This window comes from Salminus brasiliensis, chromosome 12 (assembly GCF_030463535.1).
Source record: "Salminus brasiliensis chromosome 12, fSalBra1.hap2, whole genome shotgun sequence".
NCBI classification, from domain to species: Eukaryota; Metazoa; Chordata; class Actinopteri; order Characiformes; family Bryconidae; genus Salminus; species Salminus brasiliensis.
The window spans coordinates 9,626,112-9,652,091 of NC_132889.1; the positions used below are offsets into that span (position 1 = coordinate 9,626,112).

Here is a 25,980-nt window from a genome sequence, read left to right on the forward strand (position 1 = left end):
TGCACTTACGTGTAGTTTAGTTGCAGTATATCTTAAATAAAGTAGCACAAAAGTGTACGCAATATATGAATTAATACACAAAGTACTATATTTCTATTATACTTCAAGTGCAAAAGTTCACAAAAGTAGTTCTGCATCACAAATGTCCTTCCAAATCATCTCAAAGGTATTGGATGGAGTTGCAGAAAACACAGTTCCACTGCTCTACAACCCAACACTGGGGGGTTGTACCATTGTACCATTCTCTTGATAATGCTTTTCTAGGTAAATAATACAAGCTGTGTGTGCATCTGACATGTGTGTATTTTTAAATATCCTCTTCAGTTTCATTTTGCACATGTAATTATTGTATGATGCATCTTGTTTTCACATTGAGAACTGTACAACATTGCAACACATTTGTGCTTCATCAAAAACACCAAATGGCTGCTCCGTTCTCCCACAAAGGATTGTTGTGCATAAAAAAAAACAAAAGATAACAATTAAGATTTTTAAGTTTTATTTTGAATATAGAAACATATTACAGATCTACTGATTGTCACAGTCAAGAAGAAAACAATAAAGAATAATGTGATTATAGTCTGTATTTCAGGTAAAGATCTAAACTGGGGAAAGGGGTGGTGAATGACTATTGGGTCACTACCTATAGATCAGATTCTGAGTACTGTACACAGTGTGAACAGTGCAAATGCAAACCTGGGATGGGTCCTATATCTGTAAAAAAATACTGGATCGCATATCAGAAGGGAAAAAAGATAGAATCCAACCCAGTCCTGTAAACAAATCTGACATAATCTGTAAAACACACTGTTTGATGTCATGTTGTATCTCATGTATGTCTCTCTGTGGGTAGTAGTATTTGGGTAGTTTGAGCATAAACGCCTACTTTTAGATACATTCTTTCAAATTTAGTGAATATTTCCTCACTAAATGTGTGCCCACACAGCCCTGGCTCTGTAAATGGGACAAAAAGAGGGTTTTTCTAACCAAATGAGAAAACAATATTTCAGCCAATTAGCAACACTGCACTGAAGGTTAAAGGAGCAGAAACTGTATGTCTGAACAAATGACTGTTTAAAATATGGACAGTGCCACGTTTCTCAAAAGTGAAGCATCACAGGTCTAGCGCCTCTGCTGGCTTGTTGCAGTATGATGTGTAGCTCTTTTCTAAATAGACTTTCCATCTCTGGTGTCCTACTGTTAGTTTTACCTGTGCTAATATTGCCACTTTTTTCACTTAACAGTTTTCTGTTATTACATTATGAGTAGTTGAGCTGTAGTGGAACTTACATGAACTGCACTTTTACTGTCGAAACATCATACTTATCAGAGAAACTGGATATCCAGGGGGTATCCAGGAGACAAACTGGGTATACGCTTTGCTTCTGTGCTGTAAGCTCACCAAATGAGTTGTTCTAGTTGCAAAATTGACAACATGGTGGACAATTTTGCCTTTTTTTTATTATAAAATGGAAGAGAACAGAACCTCTGCACCCATGTTCTCTATAGTCATTGGTCTGAACTGTGTCTATGTGCTGAACTCCAGGCATTGTTAAGAAAGGTAAGATGGCTGAAAAAGCAACCAAAGAGGACAAGACCTAGAGACCATAGACTTAGAAAGACATTCTTACATCAGGCAAGGGCAAAGAGCTGTGTTAACATTGGTGAGGTGTGAAAAGGGATGAGGAGTTTGCTCTGTTCGTGCTTGACAGGTGTGTAACAACTTTCTGTTTCAAAGAACCAACAGTATTGTTTTGTCCCATTGATAATGTTAGTGGTGGGTAATCCCAGCTGGTTAGCTAAACTACAACATAGCTAACATTAGTTACATTACTCGTCTGCAATATTTCTTTTTTTTTAAAGTACCAGCATGCCATCTCTACTAAACTCTGACAAGGTAAACAATACCATGTAGCAGCTTTAAGTCATATTTTCTAGTCTTTTTTTTGTTTCCAAAGAATGTCCACCGGTATCAATCATCAGGATTTTAAAACCTCTGTAGTGGTCTCACTGCTTATTATCTTTAACAAATATTGTTTGAAATATGGTCACAATATTGACAAAACAACTCATTATCTTAGGATCAAAAGACTAACAAATGATCAAAAGAGAACAAATCAACTTATCTACATCTTCAAGAAAATTTAGTTATAGTAAGAAATATGCCAAATATAATTAACTTGTGGCCTTTGTCAACTTCCATAGGGTTTTTGGAAATTCTTATATTGAAGATATTTTGTTGATAGTAGAAATGTAAATAATTATTGACTTATACTAAATAGGTAGGCTGAATGCTGGGAAGTAACTATGCACTGTAAAATAAATAAAGGTAGGCCAACTTGGAGTGAACTCAGATGCAGTTGAAAGCCTAAATAAAGAACTTGTGACTAATTCAAGTCCAGCTATTTAAAGGAATGCTCTGTAATCAGTTACATTTTAAGTTTAAGTTAGCATGCCTGTTTTCACAGTATGGTAACAAAGATGTTTTTGTGCGGTCTCAACTTGTTCCAGTGTCAGCTTTTAACAGTTACATGAAAAAAGGCTTTACCTGCAAGAATTTCAGGTAAACCTCTGACAGCATGTACTTTTCTGTGTTCGGTGGCACTAGCAGGACCTGGAGGACAGTGGTTTGAACAGTGAAATCACCAAACAGCCCTCGACAGCCCTCTAGGACTAGTACAGAAAAGACCTGCTATAGGGCTGTAAGTTTATTTCCATGTACACTACAATACAAGTGTACAAGTTTGCAAGCAACACAAAATCAAAAAAGACAGTGTGTGTTAATAAACAGAGAGCAAAAGGTTTGACTAAATGTCTGCAACAGTAATAACGTGAGGAAAGATTGGTTTAATCATGGTGATTTTCTTTGGGTGATTATTTGGTAATAATTATCCCCTGATTTTCACATTCAGATGTAAACTTGCTGATCTGGATTTGGTGCATTATATTTTAAGTAAATGTGTAGGAACTGTGGCGATGAAGAGTATGCAGGCTTTTCCTGCATCATAGAAAGAGCACAAGGCAAACCAATTGAACAGATGATTAAACGACATCTGTTGTGTATAATATGTTGTTTATTTTACTGCACTGCTTTCTTCCATAGGTTTGGCCTGGAGTGTGCACATTGATTTTCATTTGAAAGAAAATATGTTCATGTTTTTGGGATAGAAGTGAGACAATAAAAAAACAAAAAGAAAACTAACAGAGCATGCTTACATTTGCCGGTCCTTAAAAAATAGTTTGAGAGAATGTTCAAGAGAAGTGTTAAACAGTGCATTCATGCATTAAACCTGAGATTTAGATCAGCAGCAAGAAGCTTCATAAGACACACTAGCATGAGTAGAGTTTGAGCTGCTCTTCTATGTCTCCCTCAGTCACCTCCCCAAATGTGTCCTGGTTGTCTTTCAGCAGCTTGAAGATGGCAGCCAGCTGCTCCCGCTGCACCCTGTAACAAATACAGTAAGTCTGGTGTGTATACTCAGATATCTGAAACAGGGCTCTCACAAATCATCAATCATTTCACCTAATTACTAAAATCAACATTGAATAAAATGTACTTTCTCAGAGATTAACTGGCAATTTGCATGATGATGATGATGTATATTTTAATTCTCCTACTGGAGAGACGCACTTTTATGTGTGCTATTATTCTATATATTCTATTACCACATATAAATTATTCATATTATATAGTACATTGCAAAAGTACAAAAATACAAAATGGTATGTGGAGCCTTTTATTATGGGCAGTATTTATTTGTTTAATGATTTTTTTTTTATACACAGGTTTAATGTATGTATACAGTTACCATACAATACCTCTTCATTATCTTAACATTATTATTATTATCTAAATCTACAGTGGCATCTGTCATGAGGTGAAAAGTCAGTTCTTGAAGGTGACGTGTTTAAAACAGGAAAAACTGAGCAAACACAAGGATCTGAGCCACTCTGACATGGGCCAAAATATGATGGCAAGACAACTGGGTCAGAGCATTTCTAAAACCCCAGTCACAACTTTTTCTGGTTTAATGGGTCGGTACCTACCAAAAGCTGCTAATTATTGGCATTCGCTTCTGCTATTACACAACCATACTGGTCAACCACTGGCATAGGGTTTCTCCCCTGATTACAGCTGAGGAGAATCCACACTTGCACCTTGTGGTTTTGCTAAAATAATGTATTTCCACATTTGTTACAATAGTGTGTTTGTTAGCTTGGGTTTCTGCATCTTACTGGAATTATACCCCCCTCAACTGCATAGCTTCATATGATCCTCTTGATTCAATTCACATGGGGTCAAACATTCATCAGACTTAAGAAAGTGAACTTAAGCAATTGTAGCTTTTCATTAAAAAAAAGCCATGTATGGACAATGATCCAAATTATTTCTGTTCTACTGGGCAAAAATGCTCAAATCTAATGACAACACAGCTAAATGCTCAATTCATGAGCAGTGGGCTGTGGCAACACCAGTTACCTCTAGTTATATAAACCCATATGTAGAATGATGGCCATGCCTGCAATTGAGAGTTTGCAGGTAATGAGTAAAGAAAAGAGACAAAAGAGTGGTTTAACCACCTGGCTTTTTATTGCTAAAATATGACAAATGCCAATAAAACCCTACAGAGACACCATATAGTGACGGAGACTATGTCTGAACCTTCCTTGAAACAAATATTTTGACCAAAAATGTTCTGAATAATTAATGATGACTGGTCACTTCCCTTCATTAATGAACAAGATAGCATTTTCTGATAAAATACTCAAATGATGCCTCTACTGCATCAAGCTCTTTGGTGTCATTTGGTAAAGCTTGCTTTTCAAAAGCAAAAATGCAAAAGGAGGGGAGCTAACGACAGAAAGATGACAAAAGGAATTCTTCCAGAAGCCTTAAGAGGATCACTTTCACATCTTATAAAATGCAAAGGGGACCAGTCAAGATTTGTCCAGTTCTTCTTACTCAGCTGTCCTAGAAGAAAAAAAAAAAAAGAAAATATTTTTGATTGAACAGTTTTGCTACCTAGATTGGCATTTAACTACACAGCAATTTCAAAAACATACCGACAAATTTTGAAACACCACCAAACCAGAATGGTGGACAGGAAGCATCGTCTACGTTTGCTCTTGTTTTTTTTTTACATTTACTGTGTTTTTTTTTATTTGCTGTCATGTTTTGCACTTACAGGCCACAGTACTTTGCTTTTCTTTTACTTCTTTTTGTCTTGCAATAGAAGGATTAGCTTTACATGGTAGCACAGCACTTTTGAAAAGCAAGATAGGGTCATATAGACAGTACTGTTAAATCATACCATAAGGATGAGCAGGGCATAACCTAAAAAAAATATCTACACATCTCACTGACATAATAGCAATCTTTACTTTAGTTTTTTTTTCTTTTTTAAATTTACCAATTGTGAACAATTTAAATTTCTAAAGTGGCATAAAGTGCAAGTGTTAACTGTAATGCATAGAGAGGCTCAGGTTTAAAGTCACAAAACATTTGGTAAATCAATCCAAATGAACTCAGTAGACATCTATAGACATATCTGCATCGCAATAAATATGATTACTAAAAAGAAGAAAAAATGGTAAATAAATTAGACAATATGTATTTATTAGGGAAAAAAATATTCAACACCTAATCCCCCTGTGGAAGAAAGTGTTTTTCGCTTACTTTAATTAGCTGGTTAAACACCCCCATGAGCAATAGCTGCAACTGCATAGATCTAACTTTATTTCAACTAACCCTGTTTTGTGGATGTTGGACTTAAGCTTGATTACCTGTTAGTTATTTACATGCTTTAAAATGGTGCTCAATTACAACCATAAAGAGGGGGATTAAGATAACATTCACACAAAGTATGCAACTTATTGACAGCAAACTGTTTCATACACTTCAAGGGCAAAATGTCTATATAAGAATTATGTTTATATAATGTAGCTCTGCCACCTGATAATCTAATCACACATCCTGATACTAGCTGCCATGATGAGAATACATTCTATTAGATGTCAGTTATAAATTAGTTTAGCAATCAGAAGGAAAAAGGCTCACTCACCATTAGCACTGTGGTGATGTTGCTTGCTAGTAATCAGCAGAAGAGCATGTTAGTCATGCAGATAGTTGCAACAGTTGAGGTAAGACCAAGCATTGTTCAGGTCGAGTTGATCAGAGCCACCGCAAGCAATAAGGGGGAAGACACACCCACATCCACACCATGACACCAAAACCTAAGTCCTCCAACTGATTTTTTCATATCCAAAGACTTATAAATTTGTCTGAAGCATGGGTTGAAAGAAAGATTAATTTAGGCTTTGGCACATAAACAAAACACATTATTACTGTGGTTTCATGGTCTTTAATGTACCAATCACTTTGGAATGCTCTAATGACTTTGATGAATCCTGCCCAGAAGGAATGGTGAGCATGTGGTGAAACTGCAGATACATGTAGATACATAGAGACAAAAGCAATCATGCACATGCTTATGTAGTTAGTATATATGCAGAATGTTCTTTTCATTATTTAGTTTTACAAGTTAAAATGTCATTAAGTACATTACAATATTCTTTTTTCATAAACACAAAATAGAAAGAAAAAAAAACATATGCTATATACCACAAAATCTATAAAGATGACATATACCCACATACCCATGTTTCATAAGTTAACACAATTCCCTGGAGTCTTAATAAAAACAGTCTGTGACATGCTTAGGTCAAAGGATCAAGCATCAACAAAACACTTCTGCTCTGTCTAAAATCCATCTTTTTGACTACAGCATGAATAAGCAAAAGCAAGTGAATCTCCCCTGAGCATCTAAAATAAGATTTTTTTATTAGAATTTCACTCATTTCATTTTTATTTATATTTGCCCAGTGCAAGTGTTAAACGGTAGGTCAGATAGCTCATAATGCATTTCAGTTTTTCTATTAGTAAAAATCAGAGGTACTCACACACCTGTAACCGTTACATATAGTTTTAAAAGTCAGAACTGAATTCAGTACTGCCAACACATTATGGCTCCTTAGAGTACGTCAGATTATCTCATACTGCTCAAACAGTCACTGACTTCTCCAAAATATTACTGTGCAGCAAAAAAGACCACCATAGTAACTAACTAACATTTCCCCAGAGCTTATGCCATTAGTTTATGCTCTCCTGTGGATTGGTGCTGTTGAGTTTCAGGAAGTCTTTTAGATTCTCTACCTTTACCTTAGCTTGACACTAACAGCGCTACTTTAGGTTTAGTTGGCTCACCCTTGGCTGCCAATAGAGCTCACAGTCATGCATGGTCCATCTCATATTCCCAGTATTGCCAATGGAGCACTGTATTCATGGTCCATCTCTTATCCAGAACAGGAGAGCATAAACTGGTGGCATAAACTTATGAATGGTTAACAATGTAGATGGGAACTCTGGGGCTGGGGCAGCTTCAACCTTTCATGTAATGAGAAACTTGGAGACAGGACGGTAAAATTCTAATGTTTTTTTTAATTAATGCCTCTTTATATTCATCAGAAGCCACAACTAAATATCAGCTGCACATTCTTTCAGACCCATGGCATCGTCTTCCCACACTGGAAGGATGGGCAGAAAGACGAGTGGATGTTTTTTTTTTTTTATCTCAAGTGAGGATGGAGCTTCATATTCTCCTCTCTTACAACAATGATAGCTTTAAATAATAACTTTTTGACTGGAATTAAATAAATATGTCTGACTTTTGCACTGTATTTTCTTAAAACCACAGCAACTTATTGTAATCCTGGCGTATCCTGGCAAATCCACTACAATACTGAAGAAATGTGTTTTAGACAGGTTATCCTATTGACATTCATAAATCTGAACACCTAGGCTCACAGAATTGCAATATTAGAAAAAACAGCATAAAAATGTATCTTCATGAACCAATATGAATATATAATATAACTATATTTTAATGACCATACCTAATTTTAGATGCAAATCATTTGATGCAATTCATCATACTGTACTTTAGGCACTATGTGGTCATTTAATCATTATGTGGTTAATCCTGATCATTTTGTAGGCATAGATTTATCCAGGCCTACATGCTCTTCTCTATGTGAACTGCACTAGTATGGACTAACCATGCTACATGCTCCACTGCTTGTCTTTACAGCAGGAAGCTTACTAGTTATGCAATACATAAGCTATGTGAGCTGGGCTGCAAATAGAAATATGCAGCCTCTGTGCATTTTTGGCTATATGAGGAAAAAAGTAATTGAATACCGGATATTAGCTCCCGCAAACCATCTCTGCCCTCATCTATGCTACACAAATGGCCAAAAACAGAATTCAAACAAAATGTGGAGGAACAGATGTGCTGGTGTTTGGTAGAGTTATATCAAATTAGTAGCCTATGAGAGCACGCCCTAGGATCTGCCCTCTATACACTCCTCTGTGTATGTTCAGTGACTTGCATGTATGTGTAATTAAGACAGGTTTTCAGTGTCCATTCACAGCAAATTCACAGCACAGAGAGCCAGATTGAGTCCTGCTTGAACTGAATTTGACTTTAGTAATGCTGATCTATGAGACACCAATGACACAATGGATTAAAGCAACTTAATTAAGCACCTCATTCATACCAGTGGTTACACTTGTGCATATGGAATGGTGATCAGTGTTAACTCATATGCCAGGACACAAGGAGTCAATGAGGAGCAAGGGTGAGTGGCATTCAACATGACTGCCACAAGCCAAAAAGGGCCCATGTGTCCCACCAAACCACATAGTGATGTGGACAGAGCAAACAGAGGGGAGGACCAATAGAGAGGTCAGGAGTTAAGGGTCAGGGGCTGGGCTGAAGTACATTTTGGCTTACCAGTGGGACCAGACAGACACACTTTCTGATGTTGTTTTTTAAACAGAGGTACAATCACTTGTAAACTCTATTCTGCAAAGATAAAGGATGGGGCAGAAACAAATAATGCACATTGTATTGCTTTTAGAGATATGATAATTCATCAGTATCATCATCATCATCCTGATGCATCGATCTGTAGGTGGAGATGGAGCCATATAGGTGTATAGGTGAGTGAGGTTAAAAAAAGACTTTCATGTAGTTGTCTAGTTAGCCAATCATGTGGCAGCAGTGCATTGTATAAAATCGTGCAGATATGAGCCAGCAGCTTCAGGTAATGTTCACATGTACCATCAAAATAGGGAAACAATGTGCCATTTTTTGTTGCGGTCAGATTGAGTATTTTTAGAACTGCAGATCTCTAGAGGTTTGAAGATGGGCAACTTTGCAAGCTTGGGAACCAGTGGACGTAAGTAAATAGTGGATATGTCAATCATCCACTATCCTTAGCTGTCCATCATTTTGAACAGCATTTCACATTCTATTCCAAAGGTATTTTATTTGCAGCGGTGCTAAAAGCACTGTGGTATGTCGAAATGCTGGGGAACTTAAAGCAACACTATGTAGGATTTTGGCCTTAGAAAACAGCTTTAAAATCTATGTGATGTTCCACTGACCTGTAGCAATTTGTATTGTTGCTATCTGTAGCCCACCCGCCAGAGACCGGTTTGGCTGTGTTTGGACTTGGCCAGCTAGTTAGTTAGCTAGTAGCATACTACTGAATACGCTGCTTTTCATTCGTATATATGCTTACTTACATCGTTGTTAATGCTGCTATTCACAGCAATGGCAAAAAGTCAGCAAAATTCTTTGTCACTTTATGGTTTATGTTATAGACAGTTGCTATAGATACATTTCCTATTAATTTTGCATAGTCATTCTGATATCACTTTACTTGGGTTGTCCATTATTGATCATATATATTCAACTGAACATGAATTAAATGCAACTGAAATCTTTAATGTACATGACTGTCTATTGAATGTAACCCCACACGTGACCCTAACTTTAATTTTGAATCAACCCAAAATTCAAAGGTTAAAATTAAGGTTAGGGTAAGATGCAGGGTTACATTCAACAGACAATCATTTACAATTAACTTAGAGTTAGGATGCATTTAAGAGTCAGTGGAATGTTAGCTGAATGTCAGGTGAGCATCTAGGAGGCATCTACATTGGACTAGCCCATTTCATACTTTAAATCCATTTGGTTGTAGTTGTTGTCTACAATAGTAAGGTTAAAGGCTCCAGAACAGAACTACAAGTTGACAACGAGATTCTGGTTTGTTGTTTTTCAGAGTCAAAAACAGAGCAATACTGACCTTTGCTCCTCCTCCAGCTCTTCCTTGGTCAATCTCTTTTCAATTGTGGTGACCCTTTTCTTGCCAGGTTTGAAACTTAGAGTCTCAGCTTCAGCTTCCACTGGAGTAGCTGCCACATCTAAAAATTGAATTATTTATGTTAGAAATCCTAATGATTTTTATCATAATACCATTTTATACCATCTTGGCAAGAAAACATTAAAACAAGGACAGTATCTTTCATTTTATCAGTGATAATCAATGTCAGATAGATCATTTTAAGGTTCAGTTTCTCATAAGGGTTTGAGCTGATAAATAACATCCAGCCAGTGAACACAAGGCTCTTGTGTGTGTCTGTGTGTGTGGGAGAGTGTCAGTATCTGTGATGGACAAAAACAAGGCATTTATGGGATTACTATAAAATAAGTGTAATAATCATTGTATTAAGATTGTGATAGATATGGAATGTTCACTATACCATTATGCTCTGCAACTTCTGATACAGCTTCCGGTGTGGGCTCAGGTGTGGGTTCCAAAACAGGTTCCGGTGCAGGTTGAGAAAATGGTTTAGGAGCGAGTTCAGAAACTGGGTCTGGTGCAGGTTCAGAAACCAGTTCAGGAATTGGTTCTGAATATACTTTTGGTGCAGGTTCTGAAACCAGTTCGAATGTGGGTTCTGAAACTGGTTGTGGTGCAGGTTTTGTTACTGGTTCAAGAACAAGTTCTGAAATTTGTTCTGGTACAGGCTCTGAAACTGGTTCATGAATGGGTTCTGAAATTGGTTCAGAAATTGATTCTGCTGTGGGTTTTGAAATAAGCTCGACAGTAAGTCCTGAAATTGACTCTGGTGCAAGTTCTGAAAGTTGTTCCGGTGCTGATTCTGAAACTGGTTTGGGAGTGGCTTGTAAAATTGATTCAAGTGTAGGTTTTACAACTGGAGCATGTTTTTGCCCCAGTGTATAGGTAGACACAGAGACTGTTTTAGGAGCAGCTTCTGAAACTTGTTCAGGTGCAGCTTCTGAAACTTGCTCTGGGGCAGCTTCTGAAACTTGCTCTGGGGCAGCTTCTGAAACTTGCTCAGGGGCAGCTTCTGAAACTTGCTCAGGGGCAGCTTCTGAAACTTGCTCAGGGGCAGCTTCTAAGACTTGCTCAGGGGCAGCTTCTGAAACTTGCTCAGGGGCAGCTTCTGAAACTTGCTCTGGTGCAGCTTCTGAAACTTGCTCAGGGGCAGCTTCTGAAACTTGCTCAGGGGCAGCTTCTGAAACTTGCTCAGGGGCAGCTTCTGAAACTTGCTCAGGGGCAGCTTCTGAAACTTGCTCTGGGGCAGCTTCTGAAACTTGCTCAGGGGCAGCTCCTGAAACTTGCTCAGGGGCAGCTTCTGAAACTTGCTCAGGGGCAGCTTCTGAAACCTGCTCAGGGGCAGCTTCTTGAACTTGCTCAGGGGCAGCTTCTTGAACTTGCTCAGGGGCAGCTTCTGAGACTAGCTCAAGGACAGATTCAGAAACTTGATGAGAGGCAGGTTCTGAGACCAGCTCTGGGGTAGTTTCTGAAATGAGCTCAGGAAGAGTCTGCTCTGAGATTGTTTTCACAACTGGAACTTGGGAAGGTGCTTCTTTTGCCTTAAGCACAGGCTCTACTGTACTGACTTCAGGAAAGGGTTCAGCTTCGGGCACTGGAGTAGTCTGCAGAAAATCACAGGAGAGAGAGAGAAGGAGGAGGGGGAAATAATGAAATAAAGAACAATTATTTGCTATATTATAACCAAATGCATGTTTGCATGATTAAACAAAATGTTTCCTTTTCCCCAAAGTAGACATTTTACTGAATTATTGAAGGTTTTTTCTCAAATCTCATGAGTCAGTAAAAATTGAATGCTGAATTTTAAACTATTATTATTATTTTATTTCTGTTTTAGTGTACGTTTTAAAGTTTCCCCTTTTTAAAGCTAAGCAAATCTTAAGCTAAAATAATTATTAGCTTAAGTATTAATTAATTATTAGTATCTTGCCAGAAAAATACCCGTTACTTTTTCAGCTAACCCAAAAATAAAAGCTGCATGTTTAAAAACATTTGTAAAATATACTATATTGCCAAAAGTATTCGCTTGCCTGCATTTGCACACATATGAACTTTAGTGACATCCCATTCTTAATCTATACCGTTTAATATGATGTTGGGCCACCCGTTGCAGCTATAACTGCTTCAACTCATCTGGGAAGGTTTTCCACAAGGTTTAAAAGTGTGTTTATGGGAATTTATGACCATTCTTCCAGAAACGCATTTGTAAGGTTAGTCACTGATGTTGGACGAGAAGGCCTGGCTCACAGTCTACGCTCTAATTCATCCCAAAGGTGTTCTATTGTTGAGGTCAGGACTCTGTGCAGGCCAGTCAAGTTCTTCTACACCAAACTCACTCGTCCATGTCTTCATTTACCTTGCTACTGGTGTGCAGCCATGTTAGAACAGGAAGGGGTCATCCCCAAAAGTGGGGTCTGTTCCCGCAAAGTTGGGAGTATGAAATTGACCAAAATCTCTTGGTTTGCTGAAGCATTAAGAATTCCTTTCCTTGGAACTAAGCGGCCAAACTCAACTCCTAAAAAATAGTACTAGTCCATTGATTTGCTAGACAGAGAAGCGCGATTAGTCACTCTACGCACTGTTCTTGAGCTAATCTGAAGGTCACATGAAGTTTGGAGGTCTGAAGTGATTGACTCTGCAGAAAGTTGCCAACCTCTGCGCACAATGTGCCTCAGCATCCGCTGACCCGGCTCTGTCATTTTACGTGGCCTACCACTTTGTGGCTGAGTTGTTGTCGTTCCCAATCACTTCCACTTTGTTATAATACCACTGAAACTTTTTACTTTATAATACCAAGAAACTTTTTACTTTCTTCAAAGTCAAAAGTTTAAAAAAATACATTAAGATTACTATGCCTTTAAACAATTTGGGACAGCCCACATGATGATTTCATGTCTTTGGAAGCTTCCGATAGGTTAACTGGCAACATCTAAGTTAATTAGAGACACACCTATGGATGTATTTTAAGGCACACCTGAAACACACTGCTTCTTTGTGTAACAACATGGGAAAGTAGAAAGAAATCAGCCAAGATATCAGAAAGACAATTGTGAACTTGCACAAGTCTGGCTCATCCTTGGGTGCAATTTCCAGATGCCTGAAGGTGCCTTGTTCATCTGTACAAACAATTATACGCAAGTACAAACAGAATGGGAATGTCCGGCCAGAATACTGCTCAGGAAGGAGACAGGTTCTGTGTCCCAGAGATAAACGTGCTTTGGTTGAAATGTGCATATCAACCCAAGAACAAAAGCAAAAGACCTTGTGAAGATGCTGGCTGAAGCTGGTAAGAGTGTGTCATTATCCACAGTGAAACGAGTACTATATCGACATGGGCTGAAATGGCACACTGCCAGAAAGAAGCCATTACTCCAAAAGACACAAAAAAAAGCCAGATTAATGTTTGTAAATGCATACAGTGACAAATATCTTAATTTTTGGAGACATGTCCTGTGGTCTGATGAAACTAAAATTCAACCGTTTGGCCATAATGACCATCGTTACGTTTGGAGAAAAAGGGGGAAGCTTGCAAGCCAGAGAACACCATCCCAACTGTGAAACACGGGGGTGGCAGTCAAAGTGGCATAACAAAGTCAGATGGGCAAAGCTGAAAAGCCATGTGCGAGCAAGGTGGCCTAAAAACATGACTCAGTTACACCAATTCTGTCAGGAGAAATGGGTCAAAATTCCTGCCAACTATTGTGAGAAGCTTGTGGAAGGATATCCAAAACGTTTGACCCAAGTCATACAGTGTAAGGGCAGTGGTAGCAAATACTAATGAAATGTATTTAAACTTTTGACTTTGAAGAAAGTAATAAAAATTGCCTTAAAAACTCCCTCTCTCATTATTCTGGCATTTAGCAAATAGAAATGATTTTGGGAATCCTAATTGACCTAAAATAGGAAATGTGATTTCATGTCAGACAGTGAACAAAAATGCATATGTGCCTTTTATATAGTGTTTATATAGTGTATAAAAGGCACATATTTTATATAGTGTATGTAAACATGTGGTTTCAACAGTTTTATTAGTACTTGGGCTTAGGAGTGGCTTCCCCCTACATTAAAAAGGAATACATAAAAATACAAAAATGAATGAAAAGAGATACATGTAAAAAACACCATTAAAATACAAATCCCATTTACAAGGTAGCCCTGTCCTTTTGCAAAAAAGTATGCTATTCTTAAAAGGCAACACTGCATCATAAAGGTTATATCAGTTTCAGTTTTTATAATGATTTGTGTACAGACATTTGCTTTGGGTCCATGAGGCATTTCTAGGGAACTCAGCTGCTGAGGTTGTTAAATGGTGCAAAATTCACCTTAATGACCTCTAATAATACAAAAAAAAAGACCTAAGTCAGTGGAAAAATCCAAAGAATACAGATGCTCTATTGGAAATGCAAACTTATCTGTAACTCAAACTCCTCCAAAAATGATGCTAGATATATTTTTAATTTGTTACGGATTTCTGAGATTACATCACGTCTTCCCTGGTACTCTATCCTTGAAGCAGGTGTCTGAGTTCTGTATGTATAAGCTGTCATCTGCAGTCTGTCATTGCTTCCTAATGTTCCTCTCTTTACACACCTGTTTGTGACAACAGTACAAAGCCCCCACCCTCCATCCACCTCAGTCTGTCCAGCTTTTCTCTGGCCATGACAGCACAGTAAAACAGTAAAGCAATGTACTTAAAACATCCACGTCCAACGTCCATTTTGTGTACTCTTTTCCATTATTTCGAAATAATGTTTCGTTGCATTTCGTGTTGTAAGAGGCTAGTCTGTTACAAATATAAGTAGAAGTTTTCTTTATGGACTGTGTTATGATGTTAAGATGTTTATGCGACCCAACTGTCGCACAGCTATTTGCTCACATGCTCTGAGACGAGGTACTCGTCATGCAGGCATGCAGGGTATAGTGAAAAGGGCAGCGTTTTAGACACAGCAATTAGGAATTTTGTTTAACAGCCGCTGTCTGATGATTGTAGAATTACAAAGACCAATTATTCTATAATATATAAAGTACCGTACTTTGAAACTTACATACAAACTAAAATGTTTTAAATAATATCTAGAATAGTCAGAATTTGATATGGTGAACTAAATATGCACACACTATGACAGTTACGTTTGCCTTCTGGGTACTGGCGGTCCCATCGCTCCACAATGCGTCATCTTGTCAGACAGACACTAACAATACATTGTGCCTACTCACAGCACAGAACACAATGCCTGTTCTATGAGACTTAAACCAGAACTAGAGCTGAAGGCTTTGTGGAGAATGCATTCAATGGAGAAAGCTTAGCTTACACTAGGCAAGACACGCAGAGCCTTTTCCAGACCAGATTCTTTTGAGTGAAGAACATTTCAGACATGAATGTATTCCTATAGGATACATTTACATGAATTTTTATTTGCTTCAGTTCACAAGCTAGTTGGTAGTTCATTCATTGGTGTTTGTTAAGGCTCCACTAAAGAAAGCAAGGCTGTATGCTGCAAAGGCCATGTCCAGATGATTAAACATTTTTGAAACTTAATTGAACGGGACCCTGTAGCTAACAGCAAAAGCAAATGATGAAGTTAAGTTGATAACCCTTTAACACACTCCTCAGCAGGGGCGGACTGGGACAAAAAAACATGGCATTTTAGATCAGACCAGCCCACCGCATGCAACTCTTTAAAACCACATACCTTAAGCCATGCAATGAGTTAACAAGAATCAGTCAGAATAGACAGTAAATACTTTCAAAAAGTGGCATTTATTAACACTATAAAAACATATAGCATTCATACTATTGGGTGTGCATATGACTTATTGTTTGGTTTGTGAATGGTGGTTTTAAAAGGTTTTCTCACATTTAAAACGATTTAGTTTAGGATGGAAGTACTAACCTAGGCTTATTTTCTCTTCCAGTCAGTGTACACAATGTCTTATAAAGAGCCGCTAGTGGTAAGGGAGTTATTAGCTTATTTCACCTGCATTTACTCATTACATAGCCTGAGTGTTCTGAAAGCAATTCAGCTTACCGCAGGTTGTACTACATGTTCCTGTCCACTCTGAATGCCACTGCCAGAACCTGCCACGGAAGCTGATGAAGGCCCTGCTGTGGCAAACATTTTGGCACATTTGGCAACGTTTGCTTAAAGAGCAAGTTTCTTCACAGTTTTTCTGCACCTCCTTTGCATTTTCTCTCCATCTCAGAAGATCCTAACAAATAACATTACATTTATCCTACATTGCACTGTATGCCAGCACACAGAGGGAAGAGGGACCGTGTTTAATGATATGATGAGGCCAGAATGTATGACCAACACGAAAGGGTTTGGTGTTTAACAATGACGTTGGGCCAGCCCTGTGCCTATCGGACCGCTGATCTACTGGTTTTATGGTCAGACCAACATTGTATATTGTATTTATATAGATAGGAGAGCACTACAGAGAGTGATCAACTCAGCCCAGAGGATCACCTTTAATGTGACCTATAACCTGTGTAATGCAATTGAAAAACAAACAGAAACCTTTACAGCGAAAAAATATAAAACAAAAACTTAAAATAACCTGGTTGCATAAATATGCATAGCCTTAAACTAATACTTTGTTGCAGCACCTTTGGCTTTTATTACAGCACTCAGTCTTTTTGGGAAGGAGGCTATCAGCGTGGCACATCTTGATGTGGCAATATTTGCCCACTCTTCTTTGCAAAACCGCTCCAAATCTGACAGATTGCGAGGGCATCTCCTGTGCACAGCCCTCTTCAGATCACCCCACAGATGTTCGATGGGATTCAGGTCTGGACTCTGCTGGGCCATTCCAAAGCCTTAATCTTATTCCGGTGAAGCCATTCTTTTGTTGATTTAAATGTGTGCTTTGGGGCATTGTCATGCGGAAAGATGAAGTTCCTCTTCATCTTCAGCTTTCTAACAGAAGGCCGGTTTTGAGGTTTTGTGCCAACACTGACTGGTATTTGGAACTGTTCATAATTCTGTCCACCCTGACTGAAGTCCAGCTGAAGAAAAACAGACCCAAAGAATGATGCTGCCACCACCATGCTATCTATGTTTTCTCCACTTGATGATGACAGTCTTCACTGTCTTCCATGGTATATTTGATGACTTGGAAATTCTTTTGTAGCCTTCACCTGACTGATATCTTTGAATAATGGGATCCCTCTGATGCACTGGCAGCTTTTTGCGGACCATGGCTTGTGCTGGAAGATGTGGCTACAAAAATGTCAGGACAAGCCTACTAGAACAACTGAACTTTACTTGGGGTTGGCCAGTTCATCCCTGTTCCTCAGTAAATGTCAGTTTTTAGGGGTAGCAAGAACACTGTTCTAAATACTTTGACTTCTTATCAATGTCCGTTGTGCCAAATTATCTCTCAAACTAGTCTGAACAAGTATGATGTGAAGTATGATGCTCTTTCTAAGTAGGCACCTTCTGGGAATTCACACTTTGGTCAGAGAGAACAGTAATATCTCCTAAATATGTAAATTAGTGTCAAGGGCCAAATGTGTTAATGAAGTAGTATTATGAAGGAATTTCTGCCAGGCACATGTACTTAATCCTTTGTGGATTATACAGTATGTAGAAGAATTTGGATGTTTTATTAGCAAAATAATTCAGTGGCAGGCAGTGAGATTTTAGAGCCTGCTGTGGGATTAGAGTATTTAAATACGCACGCACACCGGCAGTTGTGCGAGACACAATTTCTCTGCCATCTGTTGGTAATCTTATCACACTATAGTGGCCATCATTCTATATCCAGCCATGACTGGTAGACATCTTATTTGACATTCATTAGGTTATATATATTTCTTCAGTCACACTTTATTTTGAGAGCCCATTACAGATACTGTGTATCTCAGTGGTTATCTTGTATTTAACTAACACTCAACTAAATATAGTAAAGCCTAATCATAGCATAATTTCATCCCAAAACCTAATGCTAACCTTAATTTTGCCCCAAACCCCGATGTTAACCTTACTTGCAACCCAAAACTAAATGTTAACCTTACGTTCAACTTAAAACCAAATGTTAACCTTAATATTAACCCAACATCTTATACTAATCTTAACTTCAAACTGAAACCGAAAACAAAACTTTAATCATATTGTTGTAGGTAATTAACTGAGTTTCATCAGATGGTCTGTTAATAATTTGAGCAGTTAAAGATATTCTATAGAGGACTCTCAATACAAACTAGGACACTTTTTCTTGTATGCGTTTCCCCCATTCTAACTTTAGGTCAACACACCAGCTAATTGTGTGGTGTGGTGCAACAGATAAAACCCCTAGCTACCAGTGAGCTATTACACCATGTGGGAGACCAGGGTTCGATTTCCAGTCTGGGTGTGCTACACCAGTAAGAGTCCTTGGGCAAGACTCCTAACACTACATTGACCCACTTTTGTAATATGGGTAACTATGTAAGTCGCTCTGGATAAGGGCGTCAGCTAAATGCCATATATAATTATCAAGCCCTTCATAAGTTAAACTTCTAATAATAAGAAGAATAAAAAACATGAAATCTTCAGTACTGAGATTGGGAATCAAGTAACATAAGTAACATCACACGAGGACACCAATTCAAAGGAGATGCAAAGGGTATTAACATCTTTTTAAAGCAAATGATTATATTCTTTTCTTTAATGAGTGAGGGGTGGCACCCCTTGCATCCCCTTCAAATTAATGTATTTATGCCACTCTTCCCCTTAGCTGCAATGGAACTACAAAACTGTATGATGTAAGAACTAGGCAGAGTTAAAGGACCTGAAATGCAAACAATCCACAGACATGCATTACAGTGAGCAGTCAAAGTATAGTTGATATAAGAGTGAGAATCATATAAACCTTACACTTGGTGCTTTCTCTCTATGGTGTGTGTCAGTGATTTGTCTGCAGTTCAGTTTCTTTAACCAAACATATAAGTTCATATGAGTTTAAGCAGATAGGCATTGTTCAACAGTGGAAATGTTCAAGAATCTCATTCTCCACTTTGTCCTCCGAAGAATTTTTGTTCATGTGAAGGTTCCCTCATTTGGACACAGAAAAAAGAACTGACCTGGTTAAATAAGTTGAAATCTGGCAGAAGAAGAAGTTATGCAATGCCAAACTATACCCACACTCTTTGGTACTAATCATCAGCCTCTCCTTTCACCACTCAGATATATTTAGCTACCAGTCTCAAAATATGGCAAAAAAAAAAGCAACAGAACTTAGCCAAGAGAGAAATTCCAACATAGGGAAGGGAAAGTCTGAAGAACAGGGGAAGAACATCTGATCAATCTGCAGGAAAGAGAGCAGATTCCACAACAGGAAGTTCTTAAAGGAATGTTCTTGAGGACTTTCCCTTTTCAGACCTTCTCTCAGTCTGTACATCCAACACCCAGTGTCTCCTGCCTTAAAAATAACCCATCGTTTTGAGCCAGTGAACTAAATGACTCCAGAGGGTCCCGGGGACAACATGTAGGAAATTAACATGTTCTGGGGACTGCCTGTTTACATATATTCTCTCAACAATCAGAAGTATACCAAAGAACATAAGAGTAGCATTCCCATTTACACCGATTTTCTGACCGGCATCTCAGAAAATATCTGCTTGATAAAACTGGCCTCTTGCTTTTTTGGTTCCACTTCCTCGTGTTCACACATTGCCTTGTATGGAAGGCTGTAGCTCTGGAGCAAAGCAAACTTGGTAAGTGCCAGAGTAGGAGTTGAGTGGTGCAATAGGAATGCACTTGGAATCTAACTGTTTGGACCGAAGTAATGTCAGGCATGTAGCCAAGGTGGCTTGACTAAAATCACAATTCTAGGTCATACTTTAGCAACAAGCAACAGTCAGGTAAATCACCAGCAGTCACCAATGTTGTTTTTGTTGTACCCTCTACAACAAAAGAGCTGCAGGGTTTAAAGATTTGAACTTGCATTTGAAGTCTTTTCTTTTGAAAACCAAAAATAGATTTATTCCAGTGATTTTGACAAGTCCCCAGTGTTCCAAGTTAGCACTCACAGAGCCCTGTACAGGACTATCTGTAATGTTTTTGGTCATTCAAGTCATTGAGTTGTCTTGGGAACTGGACGTGTGCAATCTTGTAGCCTCCATTCTGCTGTAATACTTCAAGTTGTGTTTGTGTACTTGGTATTAATCAGCCCATGCTGTTCTGCATCTTCACTCTTAAAATTCAGATTTGGTAGTTATAGGGAGAAGTACAACGGCAAGTGAAATTCAAGCCAGGATTGAAGTGAAGTTCAGACTGCTAACTCACACTTTTTGAATGGGGAGCAGAAAGAGAACATAGAAACCTGAGAGTGCCTTATGGCCAGCATGCCTTGCTGACATGTTAAAAGGTCACACATCCAGGTTTGGCATTTTGTACTCCTTTTGGGGGAGGGCTAAGTCTGGCGGGTGAGGCAGGCCAAAAGAGGTCTTTCGTCTATCATTCTCCCTTCTCTTTGGAGAATTTGGGTGTTTCTGTATGTGTATCTTCCAAAGGCAATGCTTTGACTTATTCACACATGTTATGAATTCTGTGGAGTATGGAGTAAGCCCTGCTGACCATTCTGAGCAGCTGTTGGCACATAATATTTGACAAGAAAGAGCAACTGGTCAACCAAACAGGCCAGGACTCTCAAATGCAAGTCCTGGCCCTACAAAGTTTTTTTCCTTATCTATCACTGTAAATTTAAGTCATACGTGCCTTGCTAATTAATTAAATTGAAACAGGTGCTACTAATTAAGTAGGCCACCCTTTCCAAGACTCCTATCCATGATTAGTCATCTCCAATGTGTGGATAAGCAAAAACCTAGTGCAATATTGCTTAAGCTTTAGAACTGAGAGAAAGAAATGAGAGGATTCCACACGAATCATACTACTTTAAGGGATAATGATTAGTGGTGATAGTAGTTAAATATAGCCTGTCTCCTACTGCATATGGAATGGCAGACAATCTGAGCTGCAATAAAAGAGGCAAGCTATGAATACTAAACATGAGGTAGCTCACACTACACACGTGGTAGTGTGGGGCAGCGGGCCAGAAGGAGGTAAAGGATTCCTCAGCTTCCTAATATGGGATCCAAGTCCAAAGAAATAAAAATATTATTTTTGCGATGAAAACGCTTTACATAATGATACATGTTTTCCTGCAAAACAGTGTTCTCATAAGTTTTAGCAGATCAATATGATGAGTATACTTAAAATTTTTTCATCTAATTTCTAATTTCATGTATGTTGTAAATTCCATACTGTTAGCTTCCCTAAGGTCCCCAAAATGCTATTATATTATACTATTCAGGACATTCTGTCATTTTTAACGGTGATGTGCTATTTTGTGCAATATTTTGTATTCTTGAGTGCAGTTTGGGACACAACATTTGTGTTTCTTGTAAAAGGCACAGAATTCTGTCACATGGTAATAAATTCATGGGTAACGTGGCAAAACATTAATGTGTAACATGCATGTGTAGCAATACGGTATGTGTTGTTACACATGCACTCCATAATGTGTAAGAATACAGTATACAGTTATATAGTAGCTTATAGTACAGTGGGGGGGGGGGGGAGTATTTAGGCTGTAACCCAATTGTGCAAGTTCTGTAATTGTAATTGACATCATAGGTAGACCTCAACTATGAGACACAAAATGAGAAAAAAAAAATCAGAAAATCACATTGTCTGATTTGTAAAGAATTTATTTGCAAATAATGGTGGAAAATAAGTATTTGGTCAATAACAAAAGTTCATCTCAATACTTTGTTATATATCCTTTGTTGGCAATGACAGAGGTCAAACATTTTCTGCAAGTCTTCACATTCCTCCATGCAGATCTCCTCTAGAGCAGTGATGTTTTGGGGCTGTCGGCGGGCAACATGGACTTTCAACTCACTCCAAAGGTTTTCTATGGGGTTGAGATCTGGAGACTAGGCCACTCCAGGACCTTGAAATGCTTCTTACGAAGCCACTCCTTTGTTGCCCTGGCAGTGTGCTTGGGATCACTGTCATGCTGAAAGACCCAGCCACATTTCATCTTCAATGCCCTTGCTGATGGAAGGAGGTTTGCAGTCAAAATCTCACAATACATGGCCCCATTCATTCTTTCATGTGCACGGACCAGTCGTCCTAGTCCCTTTGCAGAGAAACAGCCCCAAAGCATGATGCTGCCACCCCCATGCTTCACAGTTGGTATGGTGTTCTTTGGATGCAACTTAGCATTCACTCTCCTCCAAACACAACGAGTTGTGTTTGTACCAAACAGTTCTACTTTGGTTTCATCTGACCATAAGACATTCTCCTAATACTCTTTCGGAACATCCAAATGCTTTCTAGCAAACTTCAGACGTGCTCGGATATGTACTGGTCCGTTGTAACGTTGGTCCCAGCTTTCTGCAGGTCATTCACTAGGTCCCCCCGTGTGGTTCTGGGATTTTTGCTCACTGTTCTTGTGATCATTTTGACTCCACGGGCTGAGATCTTGCGTGGAGCCCCTGATCGAGGGAGATTAGCAGTGGTCTTGTAGGTCTCCCATTTTCTGATTATTGCTCCCACAGTAGATTTCTTCACACCAAGCTGCTTGCCTATTCCCAGCCTGGTGCAGGTCTACAATATTTTGGTGTCCTTCGACAGCTCTTTGGTCTTCACCATAGTGGAGTTTGGAGTGTGACTGTTTGAGGTTGTGGGCAGGTGTCTTTTATACTGTTAACGAGTTCAAACAGGTGCCATACAGGTAATGAGTGGAGGACAGAGAATCCTCTTAAAGAAAAAGTCACAAGTCTGTGACAGCCAGAAATCTTGCTTGTTTGTAGATGACCAAATACTTATTTTCCACTGCTTTCATAATGTGCCCCATCTCCAAATTTACACACACACACACACACACACACACTGTGGGGCCCCATTTAGTAGCCAGCAGAGCAAACTCATGTTTCTTAAGAATGCTGCATACAGTATACAGCAAAGGCCAGCACAATAAAACTGCAGGCTCCTGCAAAAGGCTTAAAGCAGGCATATCCGATTACAGTACTGCAGGGCCTGAAGCCAGTACATTTTGGTGATCTTCCTATTCTGACACCGACTAAACATTAGTGTTTGAGCAGGCAAGCTGCCACACTGTGCTGGACTAAAACTGTACAGAGCTGGAAATGCCTGTGTATAAAAGACACAGGCTGAGGCAGAGAAATCAGTCAGTTACACTGTGTGAACATGGGATGATGAGCAGACTAATGCAATCCATAAATTGCTTGGAATTGCTTGGAAAAACATACATTCACCATTCAATTTTGCAATTTCTAAGCAAATGCCATTTTTTCAGTTCTGGTGAGCCTGTGCCCACTGGTTGACAGAAACCCGACATGGCCTACTGCTGTTTAACCCATCTGCCTCAAGGTTGCACGTGCTGTGCATTCTACTAAGAGTTTCTTCTCAGCACAATTATTAAGAGTGGTTGTCTGAGTTACTGTAGCCTCTCAGTCAGCTTGAACCACTCTGGCTATTCTCTCTGTTTCTCTCAGCTCAGAACTGTGATTTGCTGCTTTACCACTGTAGAGTGAAAATACATTACACTTCTAGACTGCAGCAAGGGCATAGGAACACAAATGCTAATACTAGCCCACTAGGCAAGTTTAATTTGAGTAGCAGTTGATGTTCATCCAATATGACCAACCAGCTCTGTCAAGTTGGTCATGCTGATAAACCAGTTAAGCACTCAAACATATGCTTTTCTGGTTAAGCACTAAGCTGCTCAACCAGCTTACTTACCAGCATAGGGTATGTTTCCCTCTGGATGACCAGATTTTCAACCACCTTGATCATCATGGACCAGCTTAGATAATCTGAAACCAGTTACCAGCAAAAGCTCGCATTGAGCTGGATTTTTTAGCAATGTAGTTGCCGTTACAATGCATCTTCATCTACTCAGTTTAAGAAAGTCTAACATTTGTGCAAGGTTAAGAAATCACCAATACCACTTGTATTATGGAACTTAGTAGTGTTTGATGTGCAACACTTCAGACTTTGACCGGCTGTATCTGGACATCTGGACAATAATATATGTTAGGCCAATGCTAGTCCATTCATTCTTCAGTTTACTGTATGTTAGCGAATACATGAAGAGTACCTTTTTTAAAAAGGTGTATGTTATTTGGGACGCAGTTCAGGCCTGCTCCTTATTACGTTTTGAACCAGCTAATGCACTTTCTACTATTAGAGCGTACATTTTCCAACTAAGGTCTCTCAGTTCTATACAAGAGATGGCATAGAAGAAAGTCTGCCCATTTTCTGTGCGAAAGGACATTAGTTGAGATAAAACGGATGATCCGACTACGCAAAATCATGACATTTTCCGCAACGCGCAACTGAAACTGTAACGATTCTCCGTTATCCAGTAGAGTTATCTAATGAGTAAGCATGCGTCTCCCTCGGTGGCTGACGTTATCACGGTTTACCTTTGCTCTATCAGCTATAAAACTCTGACAGAGCAACAAATCAGATACGCGATTACTCCATGCACCAACTTTACCTCATCTCTTTATAGATGGCAACTGCCGTCTGACTTTACACAGTTCACTGGAGATCAGATCATCTTTAATAAGTAAATATCCTGTCAGACGGGTGGGAGCAACTGACTAAAGCAGATCTCGAGAGTCTCTCCTTGTGTAGATGACAGAGTTGTAGTTCAAGTAAATGATTAATGTTCTTGAATCAATGTGCAGGTGAACAGGAAAGCGGATCGTAGCCCGGGTTATTTTCACAGCAGCATTAACACTAGTCAGCTTCTTAACTCCGTCACCTCATGCCTGTGGATTAAGGTGCGTCTTTAGTGATCAGGACACAGAGGAGGGTACTCGGTTGGTTACATGAGGACTTCAAGAACATTTTGATTGATTTGTACTTTTCTGTGTAGTTTTAACTGGTGATAGTCTTCTGGTGCGTTACTTACACTTGAATATATTTACGAGTACTTGAATCTACTTTTTCCTAATTTCAGTCAGCCAAGCTTCTTACCTGCCCTCAGTTCACTCCTCATCTCACTCTTTCGATCTTTAGCGTGTTTTTTTCCGACCAAGTTTCACTTCACGACCTTGATTTCATTTATATTCAAAGTTTTTATTTTTTGGAGTTAGCTTATTTGATCAGGTATATAAATATAAATCTTATTTGCTAATAGGAGTGGGAAATCGATCAGGTACTACATTCGTTGTTGGTTTTTTACGTTACCTTGACCTGTGCTGGTTGTACTGAGGCGACTTGAACCGGATCTGCGACCCCAATCTCCTCAACCACAGGAGCTAAAACGGGCTCTTCCTCTCGCTTCTTCTCCGCTTTGGGGGGCTCTGCTCTGGTCTCATAGCTCTCGGCGGCCGGCTCCGGTCTCGCCCCTGTCTTCTGCTTGTGGTTCTTTGGTGCAGATTTCTTTGCTAAAAACGCCGAGGCAACGATAATAGCAATGATTGTGAAAAAGAGGGCGGATAAAATAACAGGCGCGTCGATAGCCATGACTGCCGAGTTGAACTTGGAAAAAAAAACAACCACAAAACAAATTAGAGCCGAGTATTAAACGTTAGGTTGTTTATGAGAACTTATAAGTGCCGACTGTCTCATGAATCCACTGAAGTGGAGATTAACCTACTGAGCCAGAGCAGCATCGCTCGCGCGCTGTTGCCCGTGGAGGCGCCGCGTCATACAAGCGTCACTCCCTCCCTTTTCAACCCTG

At 39.1% G+C, this 25,980-nt stretch overlaps 1 protein-coding gene across 3 annotated transcripts; it reads right to left on the reverse strand.

Moving 5' to 3' along the window:
* Positions 1-542: 542 nt before the first annotated feature.
* LOC140573524 (uncharacterized) lies at positions 543-25,927 on the reverse strand. Of its 3 annotated transcripts, XM_072692929.1 has the most exons (5): positions 25,485-25,927; positions 10,670-11,873; positions 10,213-10,330; positions 8,853-8,924; positions 4,570-4,972 (listed from the first exon to the last, which is right to left on the reverse strand). In XM_072692929.1, exons 1-4 carry the CDS (start codon positions 25,761-25,763, stop codon positions 8,891-8,893), a joined length of 1,635 nt encoding a protein of 544 aa, XP_072549030.1. In that variant the 5' UTR covers positions 25,764-25,927; the 3' UTR covers positions 4,570-4,972; positions 8,853-8,890. The 3 variants fall into 3 exon arrangements, with proteins under 3 accessions (XP_072549029.1, XP_072549030.1, XP_072549031.1); XM_072692928.1 differs by lacking the exons at positions 4,570-4,972; positions 8,853-8,924 and adding an exon at positions 543-3,445; XM_072692930.1 differs by lacking the exon at positions 8,853-8,924.
* Between the last annotated feature and the right edge of the window lie 53 nt (positions 25,928-25,980).

Excerpts from the sequence above, each read along its gene's own strand:
- LOC140573524 (XM_072692928.1), bottom strand. The coding sequence starts at position 25,763 with ATGGCTATCGACGCGCCTGTTATTTTATCCGCCCTCTTTTTCACAATC. Across the intron at positions 11,874-25,484 it reads TACAACCAGCACAGGTCAAG|ACTACTCCAGTGCCCGAAGC; the intron begins GTAACGTAAAAA and ends GATTTTCTGCAG. Across the intron at positions 3,446-10,212 it reads GAGCTGGAGGAGGAGCAAAG|GGTGCAGCGGGAGCAGCTGG; the intron begins GTCAGTATTGCT and ends TATTTGTTACAG.